This window comes from Gymnogyps californianus, chromosome 1, assembly GCF_018139145.2.
Source record: "Gymnogyps californianus isolate 813 chromosome 1, ASM1813914v2, whole genome shotgun sequence".
Taxonomy (NCBI): Eukaryota; Metazoa; Chordata; class Aves; order Accipitriformes; family Cathartidae; genus Gymnogyps; species Gymnogyps californianus.
The window spans coordinates 88,463,820-88,489,515 of record NC_059471.1 but is presented as its reverse complement, the minus strand read 5'-3'; the positions used below and the strand labels follow the sequence as shown (position 1 = coordinate 88,489,515).

The window sequence follows — 25,696 nt, the reverse complement described above, 5'->3', positions numbered from 1 at the left end:
CTTGTACGCAGTGCTCCTTCCAGCTGTGCCAGGGGAGCGGGCTCAGGTGGGTAAGCTGCCGAGGGTCACATTTCTTTTCCAGCTGGTGTTCATGGAGACTGAGGTGCTTCATCAGCAGTTCTTTCGCTTGAGCTCTGCTTGACTTGGGGCCTGTCCTACCTCTAGGATGGATTTTATTTTCTAAATAACGTGTTCCAGTTCAGTCAAAAGTCATGGCTGTCACGGAGGAATCTTGTCACGAAATTTTTTGGCCTTGTGCAAATATTAGACTAGATTATATAATAGTTGTTCTAGTTTCATAATCTATGAATCTGTACACATATACATCATTGTGCTTCTTAAGAAGGCAGTGGAAGCTGCTTTTCTTCTATTATATCTTCAATTTGTAATTGCATCTTGCACTTAATCGTTACTGACTTAATGACAAGCAAAGTATATTTGATTGAAGATAAAGCCCAGAAAAAACAAATGAGAATAAGGCAATTTGAAATGCTTGCAAACAGATTTTTTTTTTAAGTTATTGCTCTTATTAGGTTAGTTTGCCCTATTTTTAGTTTACATCCACCTCCCTGAGTCAGCAGAACTGTGGGAGAACAGGCTAGATTTTATTTTGATACACGTGCTAATACTGGAACTGTTTGTGAAAAGTGTACCTGGAGGCACCCACTAGTAACATTCAATTACAACTTCATTGCTCATAAATTTACCTGTTTGGGTCAAGGTTACTAAAGGTAATACATGAGACAACATGATTTTCATTTTTCACAATGTTCACTCCCTGAACCTCTGAGAGAAGACCTCAGTAGTCCTTAACATGGTCTTTCCACTTGCAAAGGGTATTCATACTTCAGAAACTCAGCACGTATTTTTAGTTCCTTCTCAAGAGTTTTGATAGTGTTTTGCTCTTAAATGTTCCTTAAAACTGATGTCAGTGTTTCCTGCTCTGTAATTATTGTTTGCCAACATCAGGAGCAGGTTCCCAAAATAATCTTTCCTCATATGAGTAGATCTTACCCACGTGATTTGTTCCAGTGAAATCAGTTATCTGTTTTAAATACTGCCTCTGAGATAAAAGGAGATTACAGCATCAGACCTCCCACAGAATTTGCCTGCCAGCTTAATTGTTTTATAAGCACAGGCCCAGCCTGCTCTACCAGGTTTTGCCTGTGTAGCTGTACTGGTTCAAGATCTGAAATTTTCTTAGATCTTTGTTGATGGCAAAATCTTAGATGACAATACAACTATTCTCCCTACCAAGAGGACAACATTTTTGTCTGTATGTCATGTGGTGAGGGAGGTAGTGTAGCTATGCAAATTAAAAAAAAAAAAAAAGAAAAAAAGAAAAGAGTAGCTCCTTCTGTTAGCACATGTTGCATGCCATTACCCTGCAGGCCGAGTTATAATGGCAGATGCACTATGGCATAAATGGGTCTACATTTGCCCATTTAAAAAAATATTTCTGTCTTCCTTGCTGCTGTGTAAAAAAACCAACCCAACAACCAAACATACAGAAAACAAGCAAACAATAACACAACTAATTATTTCTTATTACAGGCTGTAAACAAAAGAGAGGGTGTGGAGGTTCTCGTGCTTTTGACCTGTTATTTCAGCGGTATGACTCCTGTTCCTCTACAAATCACCGACCACTTTCCTTTTAATCCATTGGAAACATAAGCTATGAATGTTTATCTGCTGACTAGCAGCTAAGTTAAATGGCTACAGTAGCCTAAGAGACTATGAAGAGTGATAGTAAAAAGGCAGCATCAAGATACACCTGAAAATAAGCTGCTTCTAGCTGTCATGTAGGGTTTCTTCATAAAGTATCCTGGCCACAGAACTAGCTCAGGACTGCCTGCCACACTGTATTCTACTCTCTGGGCTACTGTCTCATTAAATATAGTTGGGGGTTACAAAGATGTTACTGGCTGCAAATGGAGCTGTGAGGCATCTGCTAGGAAGGCCCCCTTTACCTACCTTCCATCTTTTAATGCCCTGAAGTTTATTGAGCATCATTCAGTTATTTTGCAAATTTGTGAGAACGCAAGTAAGACATTATTTAAACTTCTCATAGAATGAATGGCTTCTGATATGCAAGGGTTATTGGATATGATGCTTTTGCATACATTCATTTTTAGGAAGTGAATTTAATTATAATTGAATGCAGCGTCTTCATTCCCAGGAAATAGGACTTGCATTGCAAGAGTTTTTTAACAACTTCTGAAGTAAATACCACTAACGAGTCCTAATATTACAATGACTTCTCCATTTATGACATGTAATAGGCTTTCTCTAGACACCACATATTAATAATACAGTAACAATGTGGAATTTGGACTGCTTAAATGAAAGTAAGGTCTCCCTGCTGACACCAGATGTAAGGTGCTTATGTCATCAAAGATAACTGCAAAGTGCGAGCACCATGTAAATAATTTTCTATTCCTATCTATTAAAACTCTAGAAACTGGAAGAGTTATCAGTTCTAACACTGTATAAACCACCTTGCAGTTAACAGAGAAGGGCAACAAAAATAATCAAAGTTGTGGACCAGCTTCCATACAAGGAACAAATAAATGAGGCAAAGCTCTTCAGCCTGGAAAATGTGACTGAGGGGAGAAAAGAGAGAGGCAGGGAATAGGTGACTACGGATGAATTTACTGAAGCTTCCAGTACAAGAATATCAAATAATACATGGAGGAGGCAGTTGCTGAACAAACAAAATGAGATAATTCATCACTGAACTCATACAGGCTATAGAGCACCCTGCTACAGGATGATGCAGATCTCAGAAGCTTACCTTGGTCCAAAATACAAGACTAATTTGACTTGCTTGACTAATCACAAAATGTAAATGCCTAGAAAATAATGAACGCACAAATGAAGGGAAAAATCTGTCAGAGAAAGACAGAAGTACATTTGCACAAAGTCTTTGTCTAACCATCTGATTATTGGCAAAACTATAGCAAACTTCTGAAAGTACTTTAATGGATTAACCAAAATGAAAAAGCTGCTATATAAATTACTTGCTCTCTTCTCCCAATTCTAGTTATTACTGACAAGAAACTGGAAAGAATACCAGTAATTATATACAAACTGAAAGAGGTTTGATAAATTATTTCTGGTTTTTAATCATTTCTTGAAATATTTCGTCTTATGCTTTTATATACAAACCAAATGGTCTCATCTTATTGTACTCATAAGATGTTTTTGTTAAGCTCAGCAACATTTTTTCTAGGCCAGATAAAACGAAATAGTATTGGATACTCATTGGGAAGCTATTGCTGTATTTCCCTTGATCTGTCAGCACATGGTATTTATGCATTTCTCTATGTGGCTTTGATAGAATATTGCTGATTTTAATCTATTGTATTTAATGTATTTTCATATCCAGTGACTGAGAGGTCACAGAGTAATGGGAATATTGGCAGGTCTGGTTCTAAGCCTTCGGCCATAAAGCGAGCTTTAATGATGAGCGTTTACAAAAGCTGGACCGATGGGAAGCTAATAGAGGTTGTTCGCCATTAAGCAGAGACCGAAAGAAAAATCTTGGTGTTGCAAAGGCGTTTACATGGATGAAAAGCACCACTGTGTTTGCCTGGGGGGAAGAAAAGATATCTTCCTGCAAACCAGGCCTATTTTCTTCAAATAATCTCCAAGGAAACAGCCTCTGCCAAGCTAGGATCTGATTACCAGTTGCAGGCCTCAGACCATAGCCATTATTGTTTTAACATGTCTGTCTTCCTCTTTATCCCAGCGGGAACCAGGCTGTATGGGTTGCTGTGTAACTTGACCTTGCTTGGAGATAAAAAGACAGGTTAGCACACAGCAATCGCAAAGCCAGAAGCAAAAAGACAGTATTTAGAAAATAAAGGAAGGAGCTGGCATGGTATGATTATGTGTAATATTCTACACTGTGCGGCGTGGGTGGCCCGATGAACAGTTCCCGTCCATGAAACCCAGACAGAAACTTGGACTTGGTCATAGTTTCTCCATTTTTAACTTCGTCTCTGCAGAGATGCTGTGATTTTCATCACTAAGATACTAATGATGATGATTTCCCGCAACATTTGAGATTATGAAAAAAAGGAAAGAAAAATGGAAGGGAAAAAAAAGAAATCTACATAAAATGTTAGTGATTTCGGTAAACAAAATGAATAGTAAATCAGCAGAAAGAGGTGGATATGAATCTTTAAGTCTCTGTTGCTGTTTACTACTGTCCTCTAACCTTTCCATGCAACAAGCCAGTGAGCCCAGAGCTCAGCAGCAATTAGGCATGACGTGTCTTAAAGTGTCTCGGGGATGCTAAAGAAAATAAATGCTCAGTGATTAAGCATTCAGCATCTAAAAGCTGAAAAAAAGTGTAAAGGGGAAGAGAGATTCCGTTACGATCAACCACGGGTGCTCAAACTGGTATGACAACTGTACATTACACAAGTGGTCACTGTCAAAACCCAACCAAGCCACAGCTGCAGGGCCACGAGGTCCCAGTTAAATCATGGTGGAAGCCAAGTGAGTGATAGATTTCCTTCGGCTTGTCTCAACCACCACCTCATCTCACAAAAACAAAGCAAACCAAAACTCAGCTATGTTTTCATAAAGATTTCAAGCCAAGAGCAGTAGAAGCGTGTTTTTTCATATCAGACCATATGGCAGATAATAAATATCTGAGGTTCTGATCACTGATAACTTCCTACATAGACATGGGCAGAAAATACAATTTCTGTAATTCAGTTTCCTGACAGATAATGGCACATCATTCTTCACACGTCCTCACTCTCTCTCTTACATCTTTAGGTTATAAACTCTTCCGAGCAAGTACCCTTGTGGTGCTCTGATCACAGGTAGAGCATTTTAGTACTATTACAGTATGTGTCAGACAAGAGAAAGGAGCTGCAGCTCAGTTAGCTGTGGTTAGGTGGGACTTCTGGTTGCATTCTTACCTTTATTCTGAAAGGCTCCTCAAAATTATACAAGATTCTGATTAAAAACACAACAAAAGAACCTGTAGTCCCAGTTACCTGTACTGATGTCAGTGGAAGCAACTGGTGCTTGTGAAGAGGTGGCTCATTTGCAGCTTTCTAAATCCCAACTAGTTTTCCAGCTATTATTTACAGGTAGCAGAATACATTTTGCATCTTGGGCCTTTGGAGTCATTGAGACCAAACCATGGATTAAGCTGCTTGGGCCACCAAACCTGACTTTGTTCTGCAAACAGAAAAATTATGTACCTGCACCCACCTCAAAAATGCTTAAGCTTCTCAACAGAGACAACGAATTAGGTTGCATGATGTCTTTGGAAAGCTTTATTTTCCTCATCATTTTACCTTGTGTGAATTGCGTATGCTCAGGGGTGACCAAAAACCAAAAATCCCCAGAGAACAAACCAGCATTAAGCCTGGTTACAGCATCCTGCCACAGTTAAATGGTTCTTTAACTACTTGATGGAAAAAACAAATTGACTTTCTTTGTGTTTTTTCCTCCTTCCAGACTCTGACGGCACCTGCTCCATTTGCAGACGAAACAAGCTGTCAGTGCCAAGCCCCCCATGAGAAGCTAACCATTGCACAAGCCCGCCTGGGAACACCAGGTACGTGTAGAGAGCTACATCAGCAGGACCATGGGCACTCCCAAAGCACAGGCTCTCCCTTACAAACGTCTGTCAATGCTCACTTGTGCCTTCCACTTGGAAGCAGAAAGGCCAGCCTGGTATCTGGTGCTATCAGGTAATGGGGAAGAAACCAGCAACTACAGGACCATTATCTTCTGTTAGAGAAACAACAAGAGAAAACATTTCAAGTTTGATGTTTTCTTGGATGTCTGCATGTTGGTTGGAAGGAAGACTTGCCAGCCCACTCCAGCCATCCTGAAAATTGTGTTGTGTAGTGGCTACCTCCTGGATTGTCTTCCCATACTGCCTCTGTATGCTGGAAAACTCTTCTTTCACTGATGTTCTTGTTGATCACGTCAGACCTTACGTGGCCTTAAAGGCCATTTGCCCTTTGCAAAGAAACCATGCCCGATTTCTTTATCTGGACATTTGTGATTGGGCTGGGGAAACAGGATGATTTCACATAAAGTCCCAAATACATACTTCAGCCCCCCTAAATTCCAGGAGATTATTTTAAAAAAGCCTTTGTTTACTTATTTTACTTATTTAAAGTATGTAGTACACTTTATAGGGGTAAGCCGCAGCTTTCCAGTCAGCTCTGCAAGGAACAGCATTCTCCCATGGACCCTTGGATGTCCTGACAGCAGAGACATCTCTCTGTAGCACTGAAGCACAGTCCATGGAGGCTGGAGCTCTGTTGCTCTCATCTTCGCTGTCCTTTTGCTTGGAGGTGGCACAGCTGTCAGGCGTGTCATTTGGTAAAGCAAGTCCTTTTTCTGTCTGGAGGCTGCTGCTGAAGATGTCGTACAGAAAGCAAGAGTTATAAGGGTGATAGCAGGAGGACAGTGAGAAAAAGAAATGATAGGCTCGTTAGAGAGAAGAGAAGAGCTTGGGGGAGGTACAAAAAAAGGGAAGTGAAAGGTTTATGTGGAAGAGGTAAGCAATACATTTTTACAGCGGTAAGCTGTGCAAAAAAGAAAGTCACAGACAAGAGGGGAGGAAAAGGGAGATGATAGGAAAAAATAAGGAAAAAATCCAGAAGGCAGAACTGACTAGAAAGGCAGAGAAAAAAGAACAAGACATATGGTGGAACTCCGAATGAGGCAGGAAGATGACATTTTTGCTAAATTAGAATATGGGGATGATGGATGATAATAAATAGGCTAAGTCTGAGAGAAAACAGCAGAAAGTACAGAGAAGAACAAGTAATGAGCAGGATAAAACACTGCAAGTTCACCCATGGTGCCTTTGAACATCAGAACTGGGGTAAATCTCCATAATCATCTGATCTGGGAACAAAAACCTGTCCAGTAGAATTAAGTGCAACTTGTTTTGGGTCTGAAAAATCACTGTTTGTTTCTTTCTCCACAGTTGACAGACCTGTCAGAGTCTATGCAGATGGGATATTTGACCTCTTCCACTCTGGCCATGCTAGAGCTCTTATGCAAGCCAAAACTCTATTCCCAAATAGCTACTTATTAGTAGGAGGTAAGATCAGAGTTATTTATTGCGCTGGATTTTTGCTGCTGTGCTTCAGTATCAGAAAGTTATTGCCATGCTTGCACCCCCAGCTGTTTATACACTATGACTTTGAATGCTGCTTTCACTCTGGGGGCTTTCTATAGGCGATTTGCCTTAAATTATGTCTTACAATTGCATCAATTAAAGTAAAAGTCAAATTCTGCCCTCAGCAGCACAGGCACAATTCCCATTCTAGTTAAAGCAGGTGCCTGCATGACTCTGAGCTTAGAATAGCTCCATCTGCATAATTTACCTTTTTGAGTTATTTGCTCAAAATTGTTCAAAGATGGAGATGAGTGAATGAGATCAACCACTCATTTATTTCTGGCTCCTCAGTCCCTCCACCAGCCAGGCACAGCCCACGGCCCCTGGCTGCCAGGTCAGTACTGTGTGTGCAGACCCAGCCTTCAATATCAGCAGAGAAGCTAAATTCGGCCTGTTACCATTGGAGACCCAAATTTAGGTCATGATTTGAACATAGTTTTCCGCTCACAAGTGTCCCCGGGCAGGTTACTTTCTTATAATTTTTTTTTGCTATGAATATCTTCTTTTTTTTTTTTGCTGTGCGGCTGGCTAACAGCTGTTCAGCAGTTGGTACGTGCCTGAGGAGTCACCAGAGGGTGGCTCTTTCCTGCCTAGCTGGCTGTGCCAGCCCTACTTCCGTGAGGCCTCATAAACACGCATTTCGGTTCCAGTTTCCCTGCACCTTTGGGGTTGAGATATACCTCGCATAAACGTTTCACAGCAACCTTCAGCCGCTCAAATGCTTACAGCAGTGATGATAAAGCGAATGTTAATGCAACCTTCAGACACTTTATAAGATGCATTATTTTGCATCTTTGTCCCAAATCAGTTGAAAGGGGGGAAAAAAAGACACAACATAGAGGAAAAGCAAAATCTCCCTATAAACACACTTTTCGGTTTTACTCTTAAGTTTATGAATTGTGGCAATTCCCATTGATCTTCCTGGGAGGGAAAGGAGACATCCCTTTGCTATGAAGGAAACATTTAGGACTCTCTTGTTTTCCTGCTGAGCCAGATGATAGCTTGCAGAAGAAGCAAGTGGAGGTGCAAGACTGTGAGGTTTAAAAAAAATGCAAGTTATGTAGGTTTTGTTGTTGCTTTTAAAGGAGTGGGGCGTGTTCTAGATCAGGGAAGGAGCTCTGGGGCAAAAGCCTGGCTCCTTTGAAATTCATGGCATAGCTTCACTTTGCCCTTATTTTTGGAGTGAAGGACAAAGCAGCCAGCACTCATCAGCACCTTTTCCCAGCAAGGCACTGTGTCTTAGCGTGTTTAAAAAATGGGCACCTTTCCACACCCACATACAATTTGTGCTGCAAAAGCACTGGTGTCATGTGTCTTTGTGGGCACCACAACCAACCCCTTCTGTTTCTCATTGTGAAGACAATTATTTGGAGCTAAGATTTTTTTTTTTAAATATTTATACCTTCCCAAATCAGTCATTAGAGCAGGATGACAGAATCAAAAGGAAATACAGATACTGTGTCTGCACTGTACCTGAACAAACAGTAATCAAAAAAGAAAATCAAACCTTTCTACAGAATTCAAGCAAAAATTACTATTTTCCAATAATTTTAGTAGACTCTTTCTTCCAGGAGAGGGTAGCTTTAAGACAACATAAAGGCTGTAAATAAATATAAATACAATCTCAGAAGGGATCTTTCTACTGAAAATGCTTTGATCTCCATTAAATTTCTTGTCAGCAGGCATCAAAAATGACAATAATGGGATAGAGTAGCATTTCACTAGCTGAAATTCATATGTATATTATTATCTGGCTTTGAATTTTGCACGAACTCCAGGGCTATCTAAGCCTTCCTACATTTTTCCTACTTTAAAGGTCCTTAACGGCCATCACAGCAAGAACATCCATTTTAGACCTCAAAAAAGACTGCATCTTTGCCAGCACCTTGCCTGATAGGTTAATGTTTTCAAATTAGAAAGAAGCAGCAGCTGTAGGGCTGCTCTCACACTTCCCTGCAGCACTAATAACGTTGCATTTATCATTTGTCAAGTACATTTACTATTTGTCCCGGTGTCACAGACAAGTGAGATCCAAAGGCACAGGTTTGACCTGTGGTGAAGGACAACCTCCGCCAACCCAGCCATACGGGTATCACATTATTCCATGTGGGGTGTCAAATGACTATTGTAGCTATAATATTGGACAGTTACAGTTGTGGGGACAGGTCACTGTGTTTTACGCAACGTTACGTGGGTAGAAAGATAATACCTAACTTTCATAGTCCTCTGGTAACATGGGTGTTGCTTCCTCTCATTTTAAAAGCAACGTGACAAAGTATTGGTACATCCAGAGTTAAAGATGCAGGATTTCTGGACTTTTAACTCTGCTCATTCCACTAGAGCATACAGCTTCTCCCAGTCCTTTCTGTGGGGCTTCCTTCTGCGATTTTCCATTTGAACATGGCACAAGCCTTACTTCTCTTTCTATGAAACCCGCTGAACTCAAAGCTAAACTCAGAGACAGATTCCTATAAAATCTGCCATGACGTGTTTTCCGTCAGTGTTTATTTAGTCAGAAACTGTTCTGCTGTGATTTAGAGTTTGGTTGGCAAATTCATCGTTTAGAGCGTTGTTTACATAAGAACAAAAAGTGGGAACAGGAGGCCCAGAGAAGCTGAGGGATTTCCATCTTTGTAAACTCAACTGGACATGGCTCTGAGCAACCTGCTGTAGTTGACCCTGCTGTGAGGAGGGGGGTTAGATTAGGTGATGTTCAGTGGTGCCTTCCTGCCTTGACCATTTTGTGATACATGAAGTTTGCGAGTACTCTGTGATTGCCGACACTGCACTTTCTGATTGTTTTTGAAGCATTGGGCATCATCCCTGAAATTTCACAGCCCATGAAATCCCCACTTATGGTGGGATTGAGTTGCCTCAACATGTGCGTACTGTACCACCTGAGATGTCCTACAATATCTCACTTGGGCTCTGGCTGCAGCTCCAGAAAGGGAAGGATCTCTCAGAAGTCTATGGTTGTACCTGCCAACCCTGAGCAGAACTCTTAGATGCCCTGGAGCACCCCAAAATTAGCTAGGCTAATAACTAAGTGCTTAATGGAATTATCAGGAAATAATCAACTGCTGGTCATGCTAATTCTACTGAGTGTGGAGCCATTTTGTTGATACTTCCATATTTTAGTTTGCAGTGATGATTTAACTCATAAATTCAAAGGCTTCACTGTGATGAATGAAACTGAGCGATATGAAGCCCTCAGACATTGTCGTTATGTGGATGAGGTCATCAGAGATGCACCCTGGACACTGACACCCGAGTTCCTTGAAAAACATAAGGTACATTTCTTCCCTTATCCCTCTCTTCCCCTTTGTAGACTGACAGTTGAGAATAAACAGCGAGTCTGTGAAATTCTATTAGCTGGAGCAAGTTATTTAATTCAGTTAATTCCAGTCGCTGAAATTAGGTACATGGCATTGCTTGCCTCCATCTTTGTCAGAAAATGTTATATTTGTCTTGCCTTTTTTTCTCAATATGCTGAGATGATATCTGTAGTGGGATTTTTGAATGGCAAAATAACACTGAAGAATTATGCACAAATTGACTTTCAGGAAAGGAGATCATGAACCAGGAAAGTTATCACGTAGTGACTAAAGTCCTGTTAAAGTCTTGAATTAAAGGCATGTTTCTTATTAATGTCAACAGGTGCAATAATTGGTCAGAAATACGTATAAAGGTCATGTGTCCTCTAAAAGGCAGGACAGAATTTCTTACCTGCTATTGACTGTCTTGCAATATATATGAATCTTAACAAAAGCATAATTAGCTAGGATGTATTTTAGTGGCCACATCACTGGGTGATGAAAGGACAGCATGACAGTACTAGGTATACATGTATATACACACAGCCCCAAGGAGGCAGAATCAATAATCCTGCCTCCGTGGTTTTGACAGCCAAAGCTTTGCCACTTGACTTAGCTCTTCCAGTAGCAATAAAAGCAGGAACGGGTGTCTTAGGTTTTCTACAGAATATCACACAGAGCCAGCCAGAGCGAAGCGTTAATGGCAGTGCTTCTGGAGACAAGCTTTCTGTTCTTTCATAATTGATCATACAACACAGTGGTTGTAGGGCTAAATCTAGTGCAATATTCTAGGTGATGGCTTTAGGATGAGAATGGCAAAAGCAAGTCAGCTGAAGTCGAAAAAAAGCGATGATCCTCCACAACGACCCCCACTGAACCAAAATTCAGTGATGGTGGCATGTGATTCTTCTTCTGTTCACTGGCAGATTGACTTTGTAGCCCATGATGACATCCCGTACTCCTCCGCTGGCTCGGATGATGTATACAAACACATAAAGGAGGCAGGTAAGGGCAACTTCACATTTTTAGCACCTTCCTTTTCAGCCTCAGCTCAAATTCTTTTACTGCCTTTTGACCACAACTGCTGGGAGAGAAGCAGTAGAGATAATATCATGTTCTCTTACACCCTGTGGTGGGCTGACCCTGGCTAGATGCCAGCTGTCCACTAAAGCCGCTCTATCACTCCCTTCCTAAGCTGGACAGGGGAGAGAAAATATAACAAAAGGCTCATGGGTTGAGATAAGGACAGGGAGAGATCATTCACCAATTACCATCATGGGCAAAACAGACTTGACTTGGGGAAATTAGTTTTATTTATTACCAATCAAATCAGAGTAGGATAATGAGAAATAAAACCAAATCTTAAAAACACCTTCCCCTCACCCCTCCCTTCTTCCTGGGCTTAACTTCACTCCCGCTTTTCTCTACCTCCTCCCCCTCCAGCGGCGCAGGGGGACGGGGAATGGGGGTTGCGGTCAGTTCATCACACGTTGTTTCTGCCGCTCCTTCCTCCTCAGGGGGAGGACTCCTCACACTCTTCCCCTGCTCCAGCGTGGGGTCCCTCCCACGGGAGACAGTCCTCCACGAACTTCTCCAATGTGAGTCCTTCCCAAGGGCTACAGTTCTTCATGAACTGTTCCAGTGTGGGTCCCTTCCATGGGGTGCAGTTCTTCAGGAACAGACTGCTCCAGCGTGGGTCCCCCGTGGGGTCACAAGTCCTGCCAGCAAACCTGCTCCAGCGTGGGCTCCTCTCTCCACGGGGCCACAGGTCCTGCCAGGAACCTGCTCCAGCACGGGCTTCCCACAGGGTCACAGCCTCCTTAGGGCCTCCACCTACTCCGGTGTGGGGTCCTCCACTGGCTGCAGGTGGATATCTGCTCCACCGTGGACCTCCATGGGCTGCAGGGGGACAGCCTGCCTCACCATGGTCTTCACCACGGGCTGCAGGGGAATCTCTGCTCCGGCGCCTGGAGCACCTCCTCCCCCTCCTTCTTCACTGACCTTGGTGTCTGCGGAGTTGTTCCTCTCACATCTTCTCACTCCTCTCTGCTCCGGCTGCAATTGCTGCTGCGCAGGGTATTTTTTTCCCCTTCTTAAATGTGTTATCCCAGAGGCGCTACCACCATCGCTGATGAGCTCGGCCTTGGCCAGCAGCGGGTCCGTCTTGGAGCCAGCTGGCATTGGCTCTATCAGACATAACGGAAGCTTCTAGCAGCTTCTCACAGAAGCCACCCCTGAAGCCCCCCTGCTACCAAAACCTGGCCACGCAAACCCAATACACACCCGAACGGTAGGTACTGCTGACCTCAGCAGAAAGATTCACTTTGTAAAACCACAAAGGATGTCCTTGGCTGAATTCCTGCCATAACCCCCAGGAAACCATTCAGATCTGTCAAGAAAGAGTCCCATCTGGGTTTTTAAAACAATTTTAGGTGCTCAACTAAGAGCTTTGAACGGATGAAAATTAGTTTAGTTCCCACAGCAGCCCAGCCAACTTCAGTCGTTTGTTGATAACTGCAAACTGATGACTCCTTGACACAGCCCAGTCCTGAATACGGGCAAGCACAGGCAGCCTTCAGGAGTCATTAGGATGCACTTGTGATTTGCACTGAGGGTTCTTTTCACTACACTGGTAGAGGGTTTAAATCAGTACCAGAGTAATTCATTTGCCATGACTATTTAGCAGTTTGGTTGACTACCATATTACAGTGAACATGACCATGCTGAAGTCATCAGGAGTTTGTATCTCTTCAGTTTAAGGAAGCTGAATTAAATCTGAGGACATAATGTTAAGCCACTATTTGCCAGCAGCAGCTATCCTAACACAGTGAACAGTGCGGGAGGAGGAACTGATCGTACCTTTCTTCTCCTGCTCCCTGGAGGTGGTGCTTTGAACCCTGGCGAATCCCTCCTCTTCCTGGTCTACATAAACATGTATACTGGAGGCTTAAAAAAATTCCAGAGCAAATCTGCCTGATGGTAATTCGTTGTGCAAAGTGACCTTCTCAAGCTATACAATGACAGCAGTAGACCATGTATTGACCTGAGCTGAAAGAATAAGCTTTTTATAGCAGCAGTTCTTGATCTTTTTCCACTTGTAAACCTCACTGTGGTGTCAGACTCACAACCCTCCTTTGGGAACTGCTGTTCTACAGTTTCAGAGCCAGCACCAGCTTACTTCACTAGGCAATAAAACAAAGGTACCTCTGGTAAGGACGGGTCACCGAGGGACATACAGCATTCGTGCTGGACAGGCAGCTATTTTGCTTTTCTTCTATAAGGTGCTGAGTGCACAGGACAACATGACAGGAGCCCTTGGTGTCACTGCATCGTTACCAGACTGAGCTGGAGAGTGCCCAAACCTGGCACATCCTTCTCTGCTGTTGTTGGGCACGGGTGCAGTGTGCACATGTCCTGACGAGAAATGCAAACTTTGCAGAATGGAATATGGACTTAGAGCTTCAGGGACTTGTGGTCTGTCCTGTGTCTATCACTGCGAGATGCTGGAGAAATGACTTCAGTCTTGTATGGCTGAATTTTGTTACGTATAAACAGGGAGTAATGTTACCTTATTTGTGAAGAGTTTTGAGATCTAGTACTGTAATAGTCCTAACACTCCAGAACAGCATTATTACAATAGTGAATTTCCCCTTTCTCTTAGGGGGTTTTGTTTTAAATAGACCAATGCTGTGGATGCATTTGTGCATTTTCCTTAGTTCCAGTACTCCCATTTTCACACATCAGGTTGTTGGGGAGCAAAGAAGCAGATGGGAACTGTGGAGCTCCTTGTGTAGATTCCCATGGGCTCCCACTTCCCTGCTCCCTTCAGTGGGTGGGAGGGCATATGGACAATGGTGAGCTGGGTAACGGTGCGCTGACTAAACCTCTGCATATCTGTGAACAATTAGTTTGGAAAACATGAATCAGTCCAACACATGAAGTGTATGAAAGCAAAGTCAGTGACTAAAGGTAACGTTCTCACACATGGGTTTGTGCATCTACTTGAAAACAGTTCCGCTCTTGGCTTAGCAAGTGTAGGGTTTGGATTTTGTTCATGTATTCTTGTAGCTCCTATCTATAAAGGCTTCTGGCTCAGAGTGGGTTTCACTGCTTCCAAGAATAGTTTCCTGAGTGACTGCTGCAAGCCTGAAAAGCACGATCAGGGAAACCTCCCTGCTCGTGATTAAAATAATCTATTTTTCAGCAGAGTATTAATTAGAGATCAGAAAGAAAAAAATATCACATAGCATTTAGTCACAAGAAGCTGCTAAGCTTCTTGATTCCTTCTGCAGATCTTTTTCTAACCCTGTGAAATTAGCTAGCAATGCCTGCCTGCTTCAAGTGAGCATGTGAGGATTAATTTGCCAGTAGCTGTAACACCCTTTTAAGACAAAGCACTACTTTTTTTGCAAAACCATTTCCAGTCTTATCTCACAGTTCTCTCTCATCAGCAGCTTGATGTTGCAATTACGTATAAGTGATAGTAGTAATGTTTTGTAGCCCTAAATAACTACTAAACCAAGGTGTGCTAGCACTCTGCTATTATTGCCTTTGTGACTTGCATTAACAGTTCAAGTGATGCTGTCTTGATGAGGAGCAATTAAAAAGCCATATATACCTCAGCTGTCTTGAGGACAATACAAGCAGTATTAATAAATGGCCAGTTCTCTTAGGGACTGATCTGTTGGAGCAGGGAGAGTGGTTATGCAGCCACTGACATGGCCAGGTGGACATGAAATGGGGGCTATGGAGACTGATACCCTCAGTCCCCATGGTATATCCATGTTTGTTCACACTACCATTACGCTTCACCTTCCTGTTACCAGCTACTGGCACCTCCAGGGTGTTTTCCAGTTACTGTAATGCATCTTTTACCTGAAGGCACTTCCTGGCTTTGGCCAAGGCCAGAGGCTGGTCTGTTTTACTCAGCAGAACAAAGACCATCAGATGGTGCAGCACAGGAGCGGAGGGGAGAGTGGAAATACACAGGAGAGCCGCAAATGGCCTTTCAATAGCAGGAGTGGAAGCCAGCCCCCCCCGCTCCTTTATATAACATTAAATAAGGGCTACACTTATGGAAAGAACTGCTCAGTGAATTGCCACAACTGTGAGGTGTAGCCTTCCTGGCTCGGGAGCCCCTGTCAGTCTAATAACTTCCACATCACAGCTGATACTGCGAAGAGGGCAAGTTTTAGCCTTTCTGAAGACTTGAGGAAAAATGAACAGTGTAGCAACCTAGTGCCTTCCCTAAGCTCACACAGGAACAACAGGAAAGAATTAGGAATAAGACAGGCAGAATTGCAAGTCTCTTACCTTTGGTCAGGCATTTTTGTGTTCACCCTCAGCTACCTGCCGCAGCGCCTGGTCCTGCCGTGCTTTCTCAGCGGGCTTTCTTTTCCCACTTTGCTCAGGAATGTTCGTACCAACGCAGAGAACCGAAGGTATCTCCACATCGGATATCATCACAAGGATTGTCCGGGACTATGATGTGTACGCCCGGCGCAACCTCCAACGAGGATACACCGCCAAAGAGCTGAATGTTAGTTTTATAAATGTAAGTACACTGATCTGCATTTGCTTCTGAAACACTCTCTCCTAGGACCTCGAATGTAGAGTGAAGCTTAAGAAAGGATACCTTTCTCCTGCTGCTTTTAAAAGAGCTGGGAAGAACTTAATTTAAAAGAAACTGGTAAGCTGAGGGTAGTTTTAATTGCTCCTATTAATTAGCAGCTTAATTTCCATCTTATGCTTTCACGCTTGTAACAAAGCTGCTGTTCCCCTTCCTCCTTGAGCTGTAGGTGACTTAATGACACACTAGGAAGGAGCCTATCCCCCCATCGCAGGCTTCTCAGCCACTCACCCAAAACACGAGTTCTTTCTTTATTCCCATTGTGAGAAGGCAGCACGGAGAGCAAAGATTTTGATATCCAAACTTTCTCTACAATGTGACAAGATAACCCCCCCCCCAAAAAACCAACCGCTGAGCAGTGAGATTACTAGAGCAAGCAAAAATGGTTTTTAAAAGACAAGGAAGTGTGTTAGGAAGCTGGTATGTAAATGATGCTGAAGAGATCAGAAGCCACAACAGGTAGGGCAAGAGCGCCATTTGAAAGGATGGCTCAAATTATTCAGCTTCCACGTACAGAACTGCACCTTATCTTCTAGTGATGAATAAACACTTAACAGAAATGAAAGTTTACTTTCCTTCATTCTCCGTTTCAAGTCTTAACTTAAGGCCTCAAGATAACCCATATAACTGAAATCTCTCTTGGATTGGGCTGGCTCACAGCAGGACTTCCCACCTCCTTCCCTGGAGCTGGGAAACCCCCTTGTGAAGGGCTTAATTGTGTCATTTCATGAGGGTTTTGTTTACTTGTTCCTTATTTTGAAGTCTGGCAGATAAATCACAGATCACAAGGCATAAATATTTACTTCACTGTGCTTTTTTTTCAGTCTTCTACACCTCTAAAAAGTCCTGCTTGTAAGTACTCCACCCAGAAGGATCACTACTGCAAATATGCGTTAAATTAAGGCATGCTGGATGCCTTGGAGGTTCTCAAATTTATGCTTTAGCGGCTCTGAGGTTAAGATCCTGTTGCATAAGGTCTGCTTCCCCCAGTCTCAGACACTGATGTATCCTGAAGTTCCTCCTGGCGTTTGGTTATTTAGCTTATAGTAATTTAAATGCAGAAATACTAATTTGCACCAGAGACTGTTTGTGTTTTGAAATTAAAAACACAGGATTTCACTAAGGCAGAAGAGCGCTGGTTTCCTCACTAAAGGAAGGGTTGACCACCTATTAGGTGCAAAGTGAGTTTGGTTTCTTTAGACCTTGAGGATTTTGTTTGGCCTTGTGGCCTGCAAAGACCATTCTAGTGATTCACGAGCTAGAATAAAACCCACCTCAGCACTAAACAGTATTTGTTTTAAAGGTAAATTCAAGTGCCCATTAAATGAAGTTCACAGGAAATTAAAAGCCGATAGTGATCTGTGTTTCTACAGAGACCATTACACCTTCAAGGGCACAGCATTAATTAGCTGGGTGTACTGTACGTTTGCGGAGCACAGAAGCATTTCAAGACAAAAGCCCTTTAACTCTGAAGTATTTTAGAAGCTTGGCCTGATGAGAGCTCCCTAATATTACCTTCTCTGTCCCTCTCTTTTTCTGTGTGACTTAGCAATTAGGAGTTTGCTCTCTTTTCTGTGAAGTTTGCTGGCCACAAGCCACTAGCCGACGCACATCTTTATTGTAGCCAGAAGCTCCTGTATTGGCCAGGCTTGGAGGTGAAGAGAGTTTTCCTTCTGCTCTGCAGAAATCCAACCAAAGAGACATTTTGGTCCAAGTTAACATCCAGGCGGGCAAGTCAGCAGTGGGCTGCGTTTGCTAGGAAACCCAGGGAGATTTGCCTTTTGCTTACTGCTAAGTTCGAGCTGTTAATTTCTCACTTGTATCCTTCACAAGATTCATATAATTTTCAAAGTACATTCAGTTTGAAAATATGGAAAGATTCATGTAGTGGATTAAACACAGTAATCACACAAGACAGTCTTTTCAATATGTACCTTCTGCGCTTCGTTCCACAAATGTTAAATTTGCATTTATAAAAATAACATGGGAATAGTGAACCAAGGCCATATGTATTAAGATACATTAATGCAATTTTTTTCTTCTTCTCAACTGTCAGTGGCTAATTATTTCCAAGTCCCTATATATTAATCTCTGTTCACACTTTTAAAACAGGAGAAGAAATACCGCTTTCAAAACCAAGTGGACAAAATGAAAGAAAAAGTCAAGAATGTGGAGGAAAAATCAAAAGAATTTGTTTACAAGGTGGAAGAGAAGAGCCATGACCTCATTCAGAAATGGGAAGAAAAGTCCAGGGAATTTATTGGCAACTTTTTAGAGCTGTTTGGACCCGATGGAGCCTGGGTAGGTATTCTGCCATCCCAGAAAGTCTGAGTGGTTTTTATTTCTCCTCTGTAACACAGATCAAGAGCAGATTCTTTTGCTGCAGTCTTTGTTTTGAAAGCCAGCACAGTAGGATAACGCCAAACCTGCTTGCTGAATCCAATAACGCATGCCAATACTGCAGCGGGAGGATTTGCCACTTCTGGCTGCGGCTTTTTTGGGATAATTTCTGTCTTTTGTGAAGGTGTGATGCTGAATGCAATACTGCATTCAGTAGAGCTGCGTAACAGCAACACACGAGCAAACAGGCTAATACAGTCTATTCTTCCCATTAGCACTAAATGGGACCACACAGACATCAGGAGGAATTATACACTGGAGGTGGTGAGGGAACCAGGACCACTGAAAAGTTTTTCAGTAGTTCTCTTCATGCTCTGTACTCAGCAGTAGAAGATGACAATTTTCTAACTTCAAAAACTAGCGATTTGAAGTTCCAAGAAATGATTTTACATGTTGAGTGGCCAGGCTCATCTAACTGACTGCGGGGAAGGCTCAGGTGGAACTGAAGCACATTCAAAGCTCTCCTTGGTACGTGCTGGCTCCACAGAGCCCATTTACCAAAGGTCCCCAGGTGCCTTGGAAATGCAGTTGAGAGTCTGCAACAGCATCCTTCTGGGGAGAAACCCCAGGGCCTTACCTGCTCAAACCGAAGTCATGCACTGAGTGGTGAGTTGGTGACGCTTCAGAGCCCCAAAAGAGTCCTGGCCCCCATCTTTCAGTTCCGATAGCTTGCCAAACCTTGAGAAGCTTTCTTTTCTTGTACTACTTCCCTTTGCTACATTGAAACCAGTAGCAAAGCTTAGCTGTGTTTTGGTGAAAGCCCAGGCCCCAGCCAGACCCTCCAGTACAGGCATCATCTTGGACGTGCTGCTCTAGTTGCAAGCTCCAAGTGAAGCTTTTGCTCAGTTCAAGGAAATGTGAGCAAGCACGGAGGAGAGCAGCAAGCAGTGCAGGGTGAACTAAGGGGAGCAGAGTAAGAGCTAGACAAATAATCTCGCAGAACAGCAGGATGCTTCAGAGGTACATTTTCAGACCGTGGCGCGCAGACAGTCAGGCAGCTCCCTCCTCACTTGAAAGCAAACCCTTTGCAGGAGGCTTGTGCAAAGCTTTAACTGCTCATGGATTACAGTCTGAGGCAAAATGTCAATAGAGGCAGCAAGCCAGAAAAAACAGTTTAGGACTAGCATGAAGCAGATACTATTGGAATATTTTTAAAGAGCCAACACACACATAATGTTCTCTCAGGTCACTCTTATCAGTTCATACCTGAACAACTTCCCATCACGAAAGGTACCTTCTGTTGAAAGGATCTCAGCAGAGCTTTTGTTTATAAACAAACCCTCAGGAAGAGTCACAGACCCCTGCTGAATTAAGTAGCCCACATCACAGCCGTGTCACAACTCAATGCCACCAAAGCACATAGTACCTGCCTCTTACTGGTGTTCTCACCTTTTCTCTGCTGTGACTTGCCGTGTTGATTACCACTGAGTTGAGAAAAGCTTAAGATAAGGCTGTGAAGGCTTCAGAACAGAGACTGCATCTTTAAAATCTCCTTACAGCTACGTCTGTCCCATGCAAAGGCAGGTGTTCTCTGAATAACACCGGTCCCAGCCACATAAACAAATAGCTTATTTAGCAATTTGTTCATTGACAGTATCATTTTCCTTGGGAAGAGGGTAACTCTTCTGATGAAAGGCCCAGGTTTACCTGCATTGACCACATCCACACGAAGCTTCATCTCTAAGTTATTCTCCATAGAGCTTGGCAAGTGTTCCCCATATGGGATGGTCCTGTGGCCATAGGTGCTGAATAAATAAAACTAATGCTAACAGAGCATGTGAAACCCACAGGAGGCAAGATGAGTTTGGCTGTGCAGAGAGAGGAAAAGAATTTCAAAGGCTTGATCCCATTCCCTGGCTCTACCCACTCAACACTGCAACACTGATGGCATTTTTAAAAACCCTTTGCTAATAAAACATTTTACCAAATTCGATTAGAGAAAAGCTGCTCTGCAAAGGTCTTTTAGGAGCTGTGGGTGGCCTCCTGTTTCTGAAGTTAGTGTTTGACCACAGAGTAGGAAATATGGTGCAATCGCAGAGACCTTTGCTAAGAACAAGAGGAGTGAAATCTCCTCACAGTGTTGTAGGAAGAGCATCAGTGACAGCGAGCTGACAGGTGGTGTGGCTTTTTAAAAATCAGTTTGAGCCTTGGCAACAGCAAAGACTTTTAAAATAATGATAACTTGCTGTTAGTATCAAAACTGTTATTAACATTAATTTGCTTTATGACTGTTAGTTAGAAGTTGCTTTTAATGTTGACATTAAAAGTACAGGAATCGTTATGGGCATGCTGGATTCCTAGATCAGTAATTTGCATGCCATTAATATGCTATTATTATTTCACAAATAATTATTATAATATGCTTTATGCTAGCATCAATTTTCTAAAAGTAAGGGCCACATAACCCACAAAAAAAACCCCGTTTGTGAAAAATGTCAAAATGTCAGTTTTCAATTCTCAAGATGTCTATAACTCATTGGCAATTTTGCCCACCTGTGCAATCCCTGTATGTATTTTTTCTGTGAGAGCGCCACAGAGGGGTCAGAAACAACGATTACTGTGGCGTGAAACTTTTGTTCTGGCGTGAGAGAGGACCACCACGCAGCCTGGTGCGGAGGCCCTAATGGCAGAGACGCCGCTCCACGGAAGCGGAAAGCAGCAGGGTTCATTCCACCTCCTCTCAGACACGTACGAGCAGGCAGCTGAACTTCAGGTCAGCGGAGAGAAAGCAAAGCTCACAGGGCAGGGTTTCCCTGCCAGTCTCCCTCAGAAGTGTCTCTTCAGACGAGGTGTCCCTTCAAAGGGCCAGCTTCCCTCTACTCAGTGCACAGAGGGAGTCGGGGATGGTTGCACTGGGAAACGGCTGCATCACCTCAGACATCAGCAGGGGCTCAGATAAATCTTACAGGTTGCAACTAGAACCCAGGGATGGCGTTTAGGCCACACTGTGCATCCGCAGCCTGGACCTGAGCACGGCCTTGAAAGAATCAGCAGCTCAAAAGCAGCAGTCCTCTGTAACGCCCAGCTGGCATTTTTTTTGTAAAGCAAAGGAGTATCAACATGTAGGCAATAAAATTCAGAAATAGGCAAAATATTTTTGCCCAGTAGCAAGTTTGCCAAAAGCAAAGCGTTATCTCCCTAAACTGGTTGGATGTACCTGAACTTGCTTGAACCGAGGCTTTGAAATTATTTTCCCACCTCTGGTAAAGGTCCAGAGCACACCCAGCCTTGTCTAACCCTCCGGCACTTCAAGGAAGCCATTAACGCTTGTTCTACTTCAGCACCCAACGGCCCGAGGAGCACCCCCCATTATGAAGACCCTGCCTGCGAAGGGCATGACTTACTGACCCTGCTAGAGCACAGCTGGAGGGGAAGAGTCATTCTGGAGGCAGGTGAATTACACCACCCTCTCCTCCTGCAGCAGTTGTGGTTTATAGCCAGCAATCTGGTGGTTACAGCACTAACGCAGGAGGCAGGAGGCAATTCGGACTGGCCGGGTACTTACCCTGCTGAAGGCATGAGTACATCAGCTTGTGCAAGCAACAAGCTCTTTGCTGAAGCAGGGACCGGGAAGCAGATGTCCTACAGCCTGGCTGAGGGCCTTAGCAGGAAGGTGGGATTCTCCTTTCCATCCCTGGCCCGTGTGGCCCAAGGTACAGTCAAGTACTCCCTGCCACGTGGGATACCAGCCAAGCTGGGACACTTCGATCTCCCCCAGCACCAGTACCACAACACCATGAAGCACAGCAGTGTCACTGAGCTTTTTGAAGTGGCTGGTAAGGCACCAGGGGCAGGAGGGAGTCAAAGTGTTTTGCTTGGCCAGGAAAAAGATACTTGATATCAAGCATCACTTTTTTGTTGGGGGTTATCTTCAGTGAGAGGATGAAACAAACTAAGTCAAGCCAACAAAACCTCGATTTCTGTGATCTAAAGAGAAATTTTGCACTCCTACCACTGAATTTCAGCAGGCTCCAGGGCTTTGCCAGCCCTGGTGAGATCCTCACAGCTCTCAGCAGCAGAAAACCTCCCCCATCCGAATGCTTCCTGGCACCATTTATCAGGAGCAACCACCATCTGCTAACTGTTGAGATTTTAGGAAGTCTTGACTATTTTGGACCTAGCAGTAGTGCAGGGGTAGGTTACATGCGGTGGGTCTTTATGCATGAGGGCATTGCTAAGCGTGGCTCCAGGCAGGAACTGTTCTGTCATTCTGCACTGCAGCGACATCCAGGCTCTAAAACTAAGTTAATAAAGGCCAGTGTGATAAAGATATGAATTGGGTGAGGGAGCTCACAGAGGAACAGTTAAATTTGGTATTTGTGCTCGATCGTTAACCCCCGGGATTAGCAAACACCAGAAACCTGATGGGAAAACCTAGCATCTGCCCCTCCGCTGGCAGGGAATACTGAGTTTCAAAGAGGGGGAGGAAGAGCAAGATGGGCAGCCACATGCTCCTTGGCTGGGAGGAAGGTCATCACAGAGCAGAGTCGCTGCAGGGGGAAGGGGAGGAGGAACAAAATGAAAACTCAAGCTGAGAAAGTCTGTGGACTGCAGCTGCCCAAGCAGGCAAACCCAGAATACATTCTGCAGAATTATTTTGCTCTCAGATCTGAGCGGCAACTTAACTTTGCCCGGGCTGGCTCTTCCATTCCAGCCAAGCATCGCCTGCGATCCGACTCCCGGTACGCCAGCCAAGGTTGAGACATTCCCATTCCCAGGAGGAGCAGCAGGGCACTCGCATTTGGTGTTTTCCACACGAAGCCTGCAGCAGCCACGCAGTACGTGCTAGATCTCCTGTAACCCAGCCAGGCAGCCACATGCAAGGCCATGTAGGCACTAACAAGCAGCAGCATTTGCCCTGGTGTAGCAGATTGCTGGACTGAAAAGGTGGTCTCTTCCACCCCACCAGCTCTGGCAGGCCTCCACGCAGCTTTACAAAGCAAAAATGACAATAAAGTCCAAAGCAGAACATAGAGCCTGCACGAGTTTCTCTTTTCAACAAAGACACCTGGATTCTGACATTCCGCCCCCAATTTAAGGGTTTGGGTGGTGCCTGCTCCAGGTAGCTGGGGAAGTGGCTGCCAGTATTTGGCAGGCACCGGGCTGCCTCCCTTGAGAAGGGAAGGAGGAGAAAAGACAAAAGGCTGGGCCAGCCAGGAAGCTCAGCAGGAGACGGGTGGTCCATCCCAGCATGCTAAAAGGAAAAGGTCCTGGGAACAAGGAGCACTGGGAGTTCAGGCAGAAAACGGACTTTTTGAGACAGAGTGTGACCAACACATGCAAAAAATCCAAAGGGAGTTTCCCCTAGCTGGCTTAGGACAATACACACAGGATTCTCACACTAGGGGTGTCCGATCTAAGAACAAACCTTGTCATGTACAAAATGGGTTATTACGAGCACAGTAGAGGCGGCAAAGGCTAAGTGCGGGCTGAACTGGCTGTGCTTCAGAGCAGAGGTCCATCCTCTGTCTCCCTGGTCTCTCCCAGGTGGGAGGCACAGTGCAGCGCAGCCCCTGCCTGCCTGCCCACAGACATACCTTCCCCTCTGTGCGTTACTCCAAGAGCATCTTTTCACTTTGCTTTTGCAGAAGCAGATGTTCCAGGAACGAAGCGGCCGAATGCTCCAGGCTTTTTCTCCCCGGCAGAGCCCAAACAGCAGTCCTACGCGAGGCCGTTCTCCATCCCGTTCTCCATCTCCGCCCTGGGTCTTCAATAAAGCCTCCCCTCCCTCTTCTCCAAAAGCTGCCTCTGCCTCCCTCAGCAGCATGAGCGAGGGAGATGAGGATGAAAAGTAAAATAAAGATATATTTTTTTAACCATGAGACAGAAGAACAAGCTATGAACTCAACCGCTGGATGGGGAGAAGCGTGAGGAACATCTGGGGTATCTCTGACAGCAGGGAATGTGCTCTGGGAGAAGATGCTGAAAACGGACTGGAGCACAGCAAGGGAGATCTCAGGAAGAGCTTATCCCATCCCCACTCCCTCGCGGTGCCTGGAGGCCCGGCCAGCAGTGCTTGCCAGGCACAGTACTGGGGGCTGACAGAAAAACATACACCTTTGTGCAAGTTCCTGTTGCTGCTTACAGCTGCTGCAGCCAGGCCGGGTCGGCGGGGAACTCTGCACCGAGTGGGGCTGGCGGGAGGAGCCCTGTCGGCTCCCAGTCCGGACCCGGCACACAGGCACGCGACGGCTGCGGCCTGCGGATGGAGAAGATGCAGTCGGACTGGACCCTGCTAACCTTGAGCTCTTCTGGCACGTGAAGAAATGGCACTGCTGCAGCAAATACATTCAGAAACAGGAAATAAAATTTTACTTTTTTTCTTTTTGAATGAAATCTGCCCCAGACCCCAAACCATGCCAGTCAAATGGAGGGCTCTCCAGCTGAGTTGGTGGAAATCCATTTAATATATTCAAGCTATTGAATGCTGCTTGTTGACCAAGCCTCTGTACAGGGTGTATGTAAAGAGTCAGGCTGTATTTGCTTTATCAAATTGCTCTCCGTGTTCCTAGTGCCTGAACAGCTACCTGATAACTTCTGTTTCACTCCCTGGCTTTGCACTTTGGAGGCAAGAAAGTAAATGAAACGACAGCCCTACCTGGAATGTGGTGTTGTAGGAAATAGATAGTTTGAAGACGTTAGTGATTTTTACTGGTGAATTCTAAAAAACACACGTGGTATCCCAAGGCCTCGGGACGTGGCCTCCTAGGAAACCCTGGTGCTCCCAGCTACATATAACCAAACGACGAGCACATCAGTGCTACTGTCCTCACATGCTACTCAGCCAGTTAAACAAATTTCTCATCAAACTCTAAACAAGATGTGTTCACAGACACCCTGCCCCCGCAGAGGTCCCGAGGCCATTCCTCTACTCTAACATGGAGAAAAAGTTGGAAAAAACAATGGAAACCTTTTAAACAGGATTAGGCACGGGGATTTTCTTTCTCCGTCCGTGACACCCGTACAGCCCCAAGCAGAACCACAGAAAGGCTAGCACGAGTCAAGCGTTCCCCTCCCCTCGATGCACTAGCTGATCTCCTTCCAGCTTGGCAAAGCCAGGCCTGCCTGACATCCGGCTCCACCATTCGGTCCCTCAGCTGGCACCTGGCGAGGTGGCTGCAGACTTGCAGGATTTCTGAGCGTGGGGGTCCCCCAGCCCCAAAGGCTGCCCTGCCCCACAGC

The 25,696-nt window shown here is 44.4% G+C and overlaps 1 protein-coding gene across 1 annotated transcript in view; it reads left to right on the top strand.

Moving 5' to 3' along the window:
* PCYT1B (phosphate cytidylyltransferase 1B, choline) overlaps positions 1-24,309 on the top strand; it is a 31,493-nt gene extending 7,184 nt beyond the window's left edge. Inside the window, exons 2-8 of the mRNA XM_050905591.1 lie at positions 5,485-5,584; positions 6,977-7,093; positions 10,310-10,461; positions 11,412-11,490; positions 15,897-16,039; positions 18,227-18,415; positions 24,103-24,309. Coding sequence (XP_050761548.1) covers positions 5,485-5,584; positions 6,977-7,093; positions 10,310-10,461; positions 11,412-11,490; positions 15,897-16,039; positions 18,227-18,415; positions 24,103-24,309 — 987 coding nt within the window. The remainder of the gene's footprint in view (positions 1-5,484; positions 5,585-6,976; positions 7,094-10,309; positions 10,462-11,411; positions 11,491-15,896; positions 16,040-18,226; positions 18,416-24,102) is intronic.
* The last annotated feature ends 1,387 nt before the right edge of the window (positions 24,310-25,696 follow it).